The sequence below is a fragment of the Botryllus schlosseri genome, chromosome 1, assembly GCF_051294905.1.
Source record: "Botryllus schlosseri isolate E-star chromosome 1, Bs_hap1, whole genome shotgun sequence".
Lineage (NCBI taxonomy): Eukaryota > Metazoa > Chordata > Ascidiacea > Stolidobranchia > Styelidae > Botryllus > Botryllus schlosseri.
The window spans coordinates 18,675,802-18,688,142 of record NC_137236.1 but is presented as its reverse complement, the minus strand read 5'-3'; the positions used below and the strand labels follow the sequence as shown (position 1 = coordinate 18,688,142).

Below are 12,341 nucleotides of genomic sequence, written 5' to 3'. Positions count from 1 at the left end.
CTGTGATACACCTCTTGTATGTTGGGATCTGATATTTGTGGCGATGAAAGTCTCATGTGGTTATCAAGAATATGGTTGCCGAATACATTCATCCAAATCGTACCCTCGAATTGTACCTCCAAGAACTGTCAAGATAAAAACAAGGTATAAAATCAGTAAATCATCAAGAAGTCTGATTCGACCTCTACCCCATTTTCTTCAGTATAGCCCTATCAATAGGGAAACGCCAGACTATGAAAATCGATGACAATTACGTCAATTCATCAAATTTAGGTATGGTAATATTTAAACAGCGTGAGGATTAGGATTTATATTCCAGTAAATTCTAATATTTCTGTAGTGTCATGTTTCCAGTGACAAATCGTGGTATATAGTTTTCTATTGTGTCGAAATACTTCTTGCAATCTAAACTGCAGAGGACCTCGGTCAGGGGAGGCCAACATTTTTGATTAAAGTGCAACATGAGATTTATGAAACATTGTGTGGGCCACTTGAATGTTGATGACTTTCTTTAGTCGTCCGCTAGGAGCGAACTGGGTTAGTTAACGGTGAAGACAAGACTTCTCTTATTATGCATGTCAATAACATTGTTACTTGCATATATTGCGGGTCGCCTCTGTATACCGCTGGGCTCATTTGGCAAGGACAGGATTATTCGCCGCTTGGACATATCATTACCGAAGATTTTGGCAAAGATTTGTCTATCATTTTGTGTCAAGGTTTCAATCCTTCTGCGTGTGCAGACTCCAAGTCGCATGTTGGACGACACGTTCTTTCATAATTGCGAATAAAGTTAGACTCAATTCTGTAAATATGCCGTATTTCTAATTTCTAGTATTGAGGAGAGTGTAACAATATTAAAACCATGAAATCGATTGGCAACGAATCACGCGAAGTTCCAAGAAAAATTTGTAGTCAAATAAATCTGCCATGAAATATTCTTGGTCATTTACAAAGATCTACGAAAAGTGTGTCTGGCCCCTACTACGTCTGGCTGGTTGGCTATTCAAAAGCGATGGTATTGATATTTTACCGTAGTCATCAACATCCCAAATTCCGCGATCAGGCTAATCCAATTTTTGATTGGCCTTGTAAGCTCACAATAAATTACCTGGGCAATTTAATTTTTGATACTAATACTAATTTCGTAAATTAGTTCGCGGGCCACTCAAAACCTTCTTACAGGCCATGGTTTGGCTGACCCTGACCTAGGTACATCATAGGTTTCAAGCCTATCTCTGAGATCAGTTGCTTATCAGTACTGTATTCTTATCACAGCGAGTGTCACTCAATGTGTCTACACCGCTCAAATGCTTCGAGGAACTGCACGTTCTGGACATCAACTGCAGAGATTTGAATCCACAGAATCTGCTCATAGACCAGCAAGGATATTTACAAGTGAGTCAATAGAAGAGTTTTTTTCCTTCACATACTCGTTTACAGAGCTGGTCGAAACAGCTGTAGACGATAATCGAGTACAGGTAGAAGTAATGCCATGAATTAAAACTTAAGATAGAAATGGTGAATCAGTTAATTGTTCATGTCCACGTCCAGTCGTCCACGGTTTGACGGGTCACGTGATTACGCTCTATTGATCTTTCAAAATGCACGGACATTAGGGCTGTTCACATTTTTCAAATTTTTGCAGCTATTCGATAAAAATGGTAGCTGGCTAAAAAACATTGCACACCAAATTTGGCCTAATTCCAACTGGTAGATGTGAAGCTGCAGGAGTTTAAAAATCATGGATTTATTATGAAGTAATTTTTTTAAATTATAATTTAATTTCAATCCCATCAAATTGATAATTTGTCTAAAATAACGATAAACAATTTTTGGCCACTGCCAACCTGCTGAAGCGAAGTTATTGCAGTAGAAAATTTAAGATTTGCAAAATTAGCAGCGACCAGGCCTGGGCAATGTGCACCCCGCAGGCCAAATCCGGCCTGCGAAAAGTTGCTTGCAATTCAATACATAAAATCCACTTTTTAATGTCATGCATGTACTTAAACCATAGGCTGTATAAACTGAACTGGAAATTCGTTTACTTTGAAGCTCGTTTATGTGCTGCGATTGGGTAGCCTTCCCACGTTGCAGGCGTAATCCAGACGCATGATAAAGTCAATGTAGCAAAGTATACCATGACAATTCAACGTTAACCGATATCTTCGCTGACCAAGGTCTGTTGGCTCTTATTGTGTATTGTTGTTTCAGGTGACCAGTTTCAGTATCGTAAAATGGGGAAATTGTGCACCTGGACTCTCTGACAAGGTCAGTTGCGACTGAAATAAGCCGAAATCTGGCATGTGAGAATGTTGTCTACCCTGGAATTTAAAATTGTGGCAGCTTGCCACGCCTCGTTTAACGTCCACTTGCGATTCGGAAAATTCTTGAATGAATTTTCAATTCTATTTTGATGTAATTTTAATTTTTTTTATTGTTAATTAAAGGATCTGTGTAATTCTACTTTTCCAGTGTAGTGGTAGCTACAGCTGATAGAAATTTTTGTTTTGCTTGGGTTTTGCACTGGATTCCCTTACTGCTGCAACCCTATCCATTTTCTGGGCTTGGCACCAGTAATAAAATAGAATTTGCTAGTAAGTGACTGGATATTGGGATCACAGTAGACAGAGCATTTTGATTCCGGTCTAGAAGAAGTACACCCCCCCTCCCCCCATTATGGCGACTGTCTCAATGCTGTCTATCCTTGACCCTGTGATAAATTTGGACAGATCTTCCGGTATTGATAAATGTTATGTGGAGATGTAGGTCTGTCACATTTCTATTTGCACATGATTCCTATCAAGTTTTTAAAAAAAATCGATATTATATTACAATATCGACATAACCGGCGTATACCCGTCTGTTATCGCAGACCGGAATGATGTGGGCGTGACTAGAAATCAATTCATCGACAAGTAGTATACGGTAGTCATCATACTTGCTGTCCACTGCGGGAGCTTTTACATCTTGGTTGATTGTAATTAAGCATCTAAAGCAGAATTGTCTAACCTTTTTGCTATTCATGGCCCCATTTTGTAGGGTATGTAACTGACAATATGCTCATGTTAAATTTGCTACTGGGAGACTTCGCATCGCGGACATCCCTTGGGGTTTCTGTGCCATCACTGTTTGCTTCTGAGATACCTCGCGCATAAAACTTACTAATTGTAGAAACAGAACGCCTCATCTCTTGAAGTTGGTCTTGGGCCTCCTTAGCGTATCCAACAAAACTTCTGGGGGTTAGGCAATTGCCTTTTTTCGAGACGGGTCATTTCAACACTCCCAACCCGGTATAGATAATGCTAGCCACGAATGCGCCGGAACTCCGGAATCATCGATTTATTTATATTGACTTACCATGCGTGCATTAATGTCATAAAAGTTATTGGGATTGGTTTTGTCAATAATGTTGGTAGTTGCACATGCACATACTGCTATCTAATATTTATCCTTGTTCAGACCATGTGATCAGATTTACCGGTAGAGCTGATGGTGGGGGTGTCTTCGAAGACCACTCAAATCAAATGCTTCGAGGAACTGCACTTTCTGAACATCAACTGCAGAGATTTGAATCTGGAGTATCTGCTCATTCACCAGCAAGAATATTCACCAGTGAGAAAAAAGTAAGAGTTTTTTTCCTTCGCATACTTGTTTACAGAGACTGCCGAAACAGTCGTAGATTATAACACTGGTCAACACATATTTTTAGGCAGACTAAGTAAGAGTGGTTTGTGGGGTTCTGAAGGGCACTGATTCCGAACATAACCTTAGTTTATTTCAAATCGGTTCTTGTTTTGGAGAAAATCCATAGGGCTATTTTGACCAAAATTTCCCATTTTAGCAGTAATGGGTAGATAGAAAATCGACTTAGTCGTACTATAAAGTTTGGAAATTCAATCTACTTGTTATTTTTACATACAGAAAACTATTTTAAATCAAAATACAGCAACAGCACTATATTTAGAGGCATTAAATTCATTATAGTTGTGGACTTTTCCGGATATCATGTACAATAGGGCTGTTCAAAAATAACTTTTTTTCCCGGATTCCAGCCATTCACTGATTAAATTGTCAGGTTACCCTAAAAAACGCTGCACACCAAATTTGGTTCAATTCCAACAAGTATAAGACTCCGCAGATCCAATTGAAAATTTTAATTTAATAAGGGAGATTGAAAAAAAATTCAAATTTTTTTGTCAACCCCATGAAATTGTTAAGCTGTCTTCAAAGACGATGCAAAACAAATTTGAGTCAATTACAACTAGTAGAAGCGGAGTTATTTTGAGTTTTTTGTTGATAATCCTCGGATCAAGGATATTATTACCCTCATCCTGATTTCAGCATGCCTTGGCGATGCTGATTTACGAGAGGACCGGCGTTGTACCCTTCCGTTTTTGCATACCAGCCTATTTACGAAAAGATTGTATCTGGTAAGATGAAGAGCCGATTCCTGACTTTGACATGTAGTAATTTGATACAAGTTGTGTGAGTCTATTTCTTCGAGTACCGAAATTGTGCGGTCATGCCTACTAGCAATCAATTCATCGACAACCGATATAGCCTAGTCATCATACTTGCTACCCACTGCGGGAGCCTTGACATCTTGGTTGATGGTGACTTAGCATTTAAAGTCGATGTTCCAACATTTTTCCTGTTTATGGCCGCGTGTTGACTACTTATGTAGCGTACGTCCAATGACCATATGCTCATGTTAAATTGGCTACTGGGAGACTTCCCATTGCGGACAACCCTTGGTGTTTCTGTGCCATCACTGTTTGCTTGTGATATATCTTGCGCATAAAACTTACTAATTGTAGAAATCAGATCGCCTTATCTGTCAAAGTTGGTCTTGTGCCTCCATACGTTATACAACAAAACCTCCGGAAGTTAAGCAATTCTCTTTTTTAAGACGAGTTATTTCAACACACCCCATTATGTATACCATTTCAAAAAGGCACACATACTCTACCCGTAGCGAACCATGTCCGGTATAGATAATGCTATTTACAAAGACGCGGGAACACCGGCATCATCGATTTATATTGACTTACTATACGCATTGAAATCACGAGCATTAATGTCATAAAAGTTATTGGGATTGGTTTTGTCAGTATCAATAATGTTGGTAGCTGCACAAAGTGCACATGCACATATTACTATCTAATATTCATCCTTGTTCAGACCATGTGATCAGATTTACTGGTGGAGCTGAATCTGCTGATGGCGTCTTCGAAGACTGATGGCACGGAATTAATGATGATGCACCGTGAGGTGAGCCCATTGTCATTTATCACTTCGTTGCATGCTGGTACTTCTACACCTCACACCAGGATTGTCGTTATAATCAAAATATATTGGAATCATCCAGACATATCACAAAAAACGTTTTTCGTGTAACGCACACGATTTAAAATCGTTGGTATTTTGTTATGTGACGCATCATGTCCCTCTGCGGCTCACATTTGTTCTCCGGGGCTCGGATTGCAAGGACACTACTACTTCTCAACTACCACTATTCAAATCTAAAAATCAAATCTCCGGAACAAATTATCTAGTTGAAGTAAAATCTCCCAATAAATTTGAGCCAATTCATAACTTCAAATTGCATGTTGACGGACACTATAATATGCTATTTAAATAATGTGTAGATGGCCACTTGATCATTCTACTGCGGCCTCAAGCTAGCCACTCCTGATCTAGAGCAAACCTCACTCACAACGCTTTGTGCATTCATCGAAACAACATTTGTGGTAAGTATTGATCGTGTCACAATATGATTGCACAGCCATATGAACCATAATCAGGGTCAATGGTTATAAAATTATTTTTGATGACGTGTAACTGGGAATCAATTCCTTTTGGCCGAATACAATATTTACATACATATACACATACTTGAATTCTACACTTCATTATTACGTCGTCATTCTACATCCCGATAGGTAATACTCGAAGTGAATCAAAGCTTAATACTATATTCGGAATCCATATCACCCCAGTACTAGCTTTTTCTAGTAGATAGTAATGACCCAAGTTAGTTTGGTGTAGTTAGTCCAGTCGAGCTGAGCTGAGTCAAGTCATTCAAAAACGTGACTCAAGTTATTCCAACACCGACTATGATACTCGATTCAATACTGGATACTTGACTTTGAATTTAATCACCCGGGAACTCGATTTTGCCTAGCCCGAGATGTGGCTAATATCAAGTCAGTCTAGAGTAGTAACTCGAGTCGAGTCAAGTCAAGTCATGTCTTGAATAATGAACTCCACTCGAACTTAGTACTCGGAATTGATACATCATAGCACTCAATTCTTCCCAGTCATATTAGGGACTCAAATGAAGTCAGGCTGGGGTAGTAACTTGGGCAGAATCTAGCCATTCGAAATAAGGACTGCACAAATTCGTGAATCCCAATACGGACTCGAACTAAAAATTTCACCCAGGCGGGTAATCGATACTGCGCACCGCCATTGGACATCAATTTTTTTTGTGCATTGATTTGATCTAAAAACTCAAACCGACATATCTTGAAAATAAGAAATACAAAACCGACATTCACACTTCCGTGCCAATGAATGTCAACTCTGGTCTGTCCTGTCCCTAATGTAAGCCAACAACTTGAACAACTACCGAAAGCAAATGTGAATTCACGCGACTGAGAATCACTTGGAATCACTTGCGCCGTGTATGTCATGAACAGAATTATTTGACTAAGTAAGTGCAAGCAGACAAAACTTACTTCATTACACGGTAATACTAGAAATTATTTGTTACTGACCACTTAGGACATATTATCGGGGGTAATCGAACTAGTCAGCCTTGGTTCTTAAGTAGAGGTTGGAGCAACATATCTCGTACCATTAATCTTCAGTACAGAGTTATACCACTCCCGAGTGCGAGTGGCTTCGTAGTGCTCAATTGCCCATTTCTGCCGGCTAGGGTTAGATATTGTAGTTGAAACGGAATCGTTTGTTTATGGTTATGATTCTAGTTGTGACAGTCCATATTTTTGGGTAACAAAGTTTTAATGCGTTTGTGACTAAAAATTATTTTACCATCAGTTATTAAGTTGGCATACTTTCTATCCATGGTGGTATCTTTAACTATCATTGGATTATAAGTTATAACGAAGCTTCCAATGCACGTTGCAGGTTACTTATATTCATGGAAACAACATTTGTGCTACGTATTGATAGCAGCATGGCCGCAGAGCGCTATGAAATAGTCATTGTCGAGAATTACTGACTGTAATTTGATGACATGCTACTGGGAAAACAATCTACCTGGAACAAATAACATAAGTGCTTGGACTTTCTACGTACCGTAAACCGGGGTAACATTGGACAATTCTCAACAATTCCGCTTTGTATCTTGGAAATGCTAGGGTGTAGGGGAGGCAAGTTTTGTGTTTTTTGGAGTCATGGAGCAAAGATTAGAATTAACTAATCCAAAATCTTCATGGTCATAAATAAGTACCTTATTTTTGTAAATTATCCGTGTCCAAAGTTACCCGTGCATGTGGGGTAACTTTGGACAATGTAGTTTTTTGTATGCGTTTACCCTCTATTGTTTATGAAACCTCGTAAATGAGGCTTATTTGGTAAGAGTTGATGAGAGCAGTGACTAAAACTGAAACAAAATAGTATATGTCTGGCCTATTGCATGATTTTTACCTAATACCCCCCTCCCCCCCCAAAAAAATAGGTAGTTTATGAAGGCTAATGCCCCCTTATTCATCCCTTTACTCAATTTTCTCTCATGCCTTCACCAATTGGAATTTATAATAACGTATGGTGACAATGGGGTATCCCACTGGCAGTGTCAGCAATCGACAGCAAACATTAAGTATGTTAGCGTGATTTATTGCCGATTTTGAATATATTACTGTTCTAGAAAAGATATATTTTCCCTTTCCTATGTCCTCTGATGGATATATTTGTCGTAATTTACGATATCCCATATTCAGCAGGCGCATCTTTAGGAGTATGTGATAAGTTTTTCAAGTAGCTTACACCCGATTATAATCTCTCAGCTCATTGCCTACCCATTTTTTCATATTTTGGCAAACTCTTAATTTATTAACCTTCTCATTCCATTTTAAGAAGCCATCAGGCCGGTCATAAGGAATATAGTTGACGATACCCTTTGACACAGATGAAGCAGCCACTTTCCAGAGCTCTAAATATCACATTTTTCACTGTCCAAAGTTGCCCCATTCTGATAAAATTTGACGGGGTAACTTTGGACATCACATTTTCTTGTATTGATCTAAGGGTGAGCCCACTGAGATTTTGGCCATGGATTAAGACTACTTAGAGGTATCTTCTGCCAAGTTTTGAATCTATGAATCACATGCTATCTATGTTTGGCTGTAAGAAGTTTATTGGCCATCTATTTTGACGAAATTGACCCCCTCCATTACTTTATTGATGTTGGGTCAAGTTTATTTGGTAGTGAAATGAATCCACCTTTTATAGAGACTACTTGTAGTACTGTTGCCTCATGAAAAAGAATTGGACATCCAGCGGCAACCCTTTTCATCAATAACCATTTAAATCTTTTACTGCTTAGTGTCCAAAGTTACCCTTAAGTCCAAAGTTACCCCGGTTTACGGTAATCAATATTGGTATGTCGTTTCTATAGGCGGTACTCGAATTGACTCAAACCTTAATACTCGACTTGAAGTCGAGTCGCACAGGCCTCTTGATTTATCCAGTCCAGTAGTAACCAGTTTAGGGTAGCGACTCAAGTCGATTCAATTCACTACAAAATCTGACCCAAGTCAACTCTGAACCTTATAGCCAACTTAGATCAAATTAAATTTAAATACTCGTACTTGACTTTTAATCAAAACTCCTGGTACTTGATTTCACTGAGTCGCAGTCGAGACTCAGATCAAGTCAATTTAAAGCAGTAACTCGAGTCAAGTTTTGACTCAAATGATAATCAACCCGACTCGAACTGTGCTCGAAATCGTGTCACAAGGGAACTCAATTTGGCCCGGCCCTAATAATGACTCAAATCAAGTCAGTTTAGGGTGGTTATTCGAGTAGAGCAGGGGTTCTCAAACTGGGGTGGGGAGGGGGGTGACAGCATCTGAAGGGGCTGCGTTCAACAGAAAAAAAAATTGCGCTTCGCGATTTACCTGCAATTCATTGTTGTTGATGTGTGTATAGCCCAAATGTCGTATTGCAGAATTCTCTCATCAACAATCATAACCTTCAATGCCATCAAACTATCTGTTGGGTTTACTAGCATTCTGGTTTCATTTTATGATATGACAATAAGGTGGCGCGGAATTTTTCACTATCGTAAAGGGGGGCGTGTCTATAAAAGTTTGAGAACCATTGGAGTAGCGTCAAGTCATTTAACAATGGGATTGAGTTAAGTCGTGACTCGAGTTATCCCAATACTGACTCAAACTCAAACGATCGACTCAAAATCAAATGACCCGGGTAGGTGCTGGATTTTTGCTCCACCCCACTGCTGTTCATCACTGTACCTCACCGTATCTGAAATTTCTCCCTGGAAATACAGCAAAAATACCAATCACATCCCCACCCTTCTAAATTATAATGCCGGTCATTTCTTTTCCAGGTGTAAGCGCCATTCAGCTTGAAATGGAAGCACCCCGTGGTCGCCAGCAACTTTGAATACATATGGCGAGCAAATACGTTTTCATGCGACAGAGAAGCACACCAACCAGCTTATGGACTTTTGATTCAACTTTCCACTGCACCTCGGTCTTGGACTGTGCCATAAATATTATATGAGACGAGATCGGTATTAGCGCTGTCAAGAACCGTCTCGGGCATACTTTTACAGGCTACTGGATGTTCAAAATGTTGGACTAGATCTTCTCACTTTTTAAAAACTCTTAACTAGAACTAGAACGACTTAGTTTTCAAATAACGCAACTAGAAACTTCTTAATGTGCAAGTAGAACTAGAACTACTCAGTTTTCCAAATACGCAACTAGACCTCTAACTATTCACTTTTCAAAACTCGAGGTGTAGAGGCAGCGCAATCTTTTTCATTATAGCCCCATCAATATGGTTGTGTGCTGTTCGCTATTCCGTTTTTTTATTAGAAAAACAGAACAAAACGGCCGGTACTAACACTTCTGCAAATATTTTTCCTGATTTAAACCAACTTTAGGAAATAACAATTCTGTTCAAACGTGGTGAGGACTTGGAACAATCTAGTACCTGAATGTTTCGGTTCTAAATCGAGTAGTTGGCTTCGAGTCGGGTGATCGAGTATCACTCATTATGACGAGAGTATCAATGATGTGGAAGGTTCGAATATGTATTTTATCCCACCACAAAGAATATGATGTCAATTGCAAAACATGTAAAGCTAATTTGTAGCATAATAATACGATTGCTGTGATACGACCAATCGCGGTTCCAAGGCTACCACAGTGGAAAATACGATTGAAACCATGATATTACATCGCAAGTCGCCATACGCATAAGTTTCACAAACATGAATTTGGAAAATGGCGGAGATGGAGGCTCAGAGTAACATAATAAACTATAATTATAGGTGATAATTTAACTCTTAGTGGCATGGCATGATAACCGTACTCGAAAAAATCATCTCTCACTCTCGACTCATTAGAAATAATACTAGCGTCATTGTACCCAGCCCTAAGCGTGGGTTTGACTCATGCCTCGTTGCGTGTTCATAGGTAAAGTTGAAGTCAATATTTCCGTGTCCTCAAGAACACAAGCCTGCTTCCAAACAGCATGGATGCCTGAATGATCCCGTTTTAAATTCGAAATGATATTTCGCAAGTACGGGTTGATTTTGGAATTAATTGTTTTTTTGGGTACATAAGTAGGGTTTGCCTACTGAATTGGGTGGTTGTTATGATTCAAGTCTGTTTGAAGTAGAAACAAACTAAATCCAGAATATTTACTTATCATAACTACTTGTATGTGAGTTGAAGGATTCGTTACTTTACCTCTACTCAATTACAAACGATGACTGCTTTCTACATCTCTGCTGCAGTGACCAGTAGCATATAGTGCTAGAGTAAGCTCTGCATACTTAGACTTAACCAAGTTGTTATAATCTTATACAGCTTCCGCCTCCACATCACTGACCACCTTCACCACAGCTGCTAGTTGTTTTGGTGTTTCAAGCTATCCGGGCCAAGGCGCTAGTTTCGTATGCATCGTTTATTCGATACCACTGTATCAAATTAAGCTGTCATCAATACCTCGAAATGTACTTGTCTTCAATTCAACGAAATCTCTAACCGGAAAACTTGATATCGCTCTAAATATTTTTTGTCCTTTGCAATATTATTTTGCCCTCGAAAATTGTAACCACTAACATCCACATTACCTCTGCAAGAATGTAACACGGCTAACATTTTGCAGAAAATTATTTTTTCGCAGACTCTGTGTCGTTAGGTGTGTTATGCTCGAATAAACAACAACGCACGTAGCTTGAAAGCATTTTGAAAAAAATGATGTTTTGATTTCACGATATCTGCAATAAACCAAAATCCCTTTATTCAAGTACTTTTGTAGTAACGTTTCAGTCCTTTCGATTGATATCTAGTTAAATCAGTTTCCAATACCATGGCTATAGCGTCTGTGCAAGCTTATCAATGGACTAATTCTGATATCAAATGTTTGGTCTCTGCAGCATTGGATATACACTTCAACGAAATATATTGTTCACGCCATTTTAAGATTTGAGCAATAGGGAGTGTTGTGAACCTTACCTAATTCCCTGAAGTGAAAACCCGAAAGACCTTCTTGAGTCGTCTATTTGTCGTGTGAATTATAGATAAGAGAAATAAATCGTACAATGTTTTGGTGCATATACTCTCTCGCGACTATGATATATATATGTATGTAATACCACGTAGACACATCCATTCATGATTATTCGCTGATTCGGAAGTCCATTACATTGCCGTACGTGATTCAATAAAGTTACAAGTCGTGGAGACAAACAAAATATATTCGTCAGTGTGATCCATCGAGTACGTGTGCAATAGACAGGTCGTGGTACCTCAGCCAACAAGGCCGTACGGCGTGGTTACGCCGGTCCGTCGAACGCAAGAAGAAACACGCAGCGAATTGTAAACGCAACCTTCTGGAGTCAATTATACAACTACAAACATTCGCTCTGCGTTATATACACCGGTATACGAATCACTTGGGAATTGAAATCCAAGTTACTGTATGTTGTGCACTTTATTGCAGTTTAGTAAATACATTTTTATACTTCGCGCAATTTACATGAGTTGGCAATGAACGAAATACCGTATTTGATCACACGTAAGAAATTTAAATACGAATCCAAAATACACATA

General features: G+C 39.0%; 1 protein-coding gene across 2 annotated transcripts; it reads left to right on the top strand.

Moving 5' to 3' along the window:
- Nucleotides 1–12: 12 nt before the first annotated feature.
- Nucleotides 13–11,983, top strand: LOC145444073 (cAMP-dependent protein kinase catalytic subunit gamma-like). 2 transcript variants are annotated; one of them, XM_080321997.1, is made up of 7 exons: nt 13–144; nt 1,279–1,398; nt 2,215–2,271; nt 3,463–3,626; nt 4,345–4,433; nt 5,185–5,274; nt 9,602–11,983. In XM_080321997.1, the coding sequence occupies exons 1-4, from the start codon at nt 19–21 to the stop codon at nt 3,469–3,471; spliced, it is 312 nt and encodes a 103-aa protein (XP_080178123.1). In that variant the 5' UTR covers nt 13–18; the 3' UTR covers nt 3,472–3,626; nt 4,345–4,433; nt 5,185–5,274; nt 9,602–11,983. The 2 variants fall into 2 exon arrangements, with proteins under 2 accessions (XP_080178123.1, XP_080178113.1); XM_080321987.1 differs by lacking the exons at nt 3,463–3,626; nt 4,345–4,433; nt 5,185–5,274; nt 9,602–11,983 and having other exon boundaries at nt 2,215–2,683.
- Nucleotides 11,984–12,341: the final 358 nt, after the last annotated feature.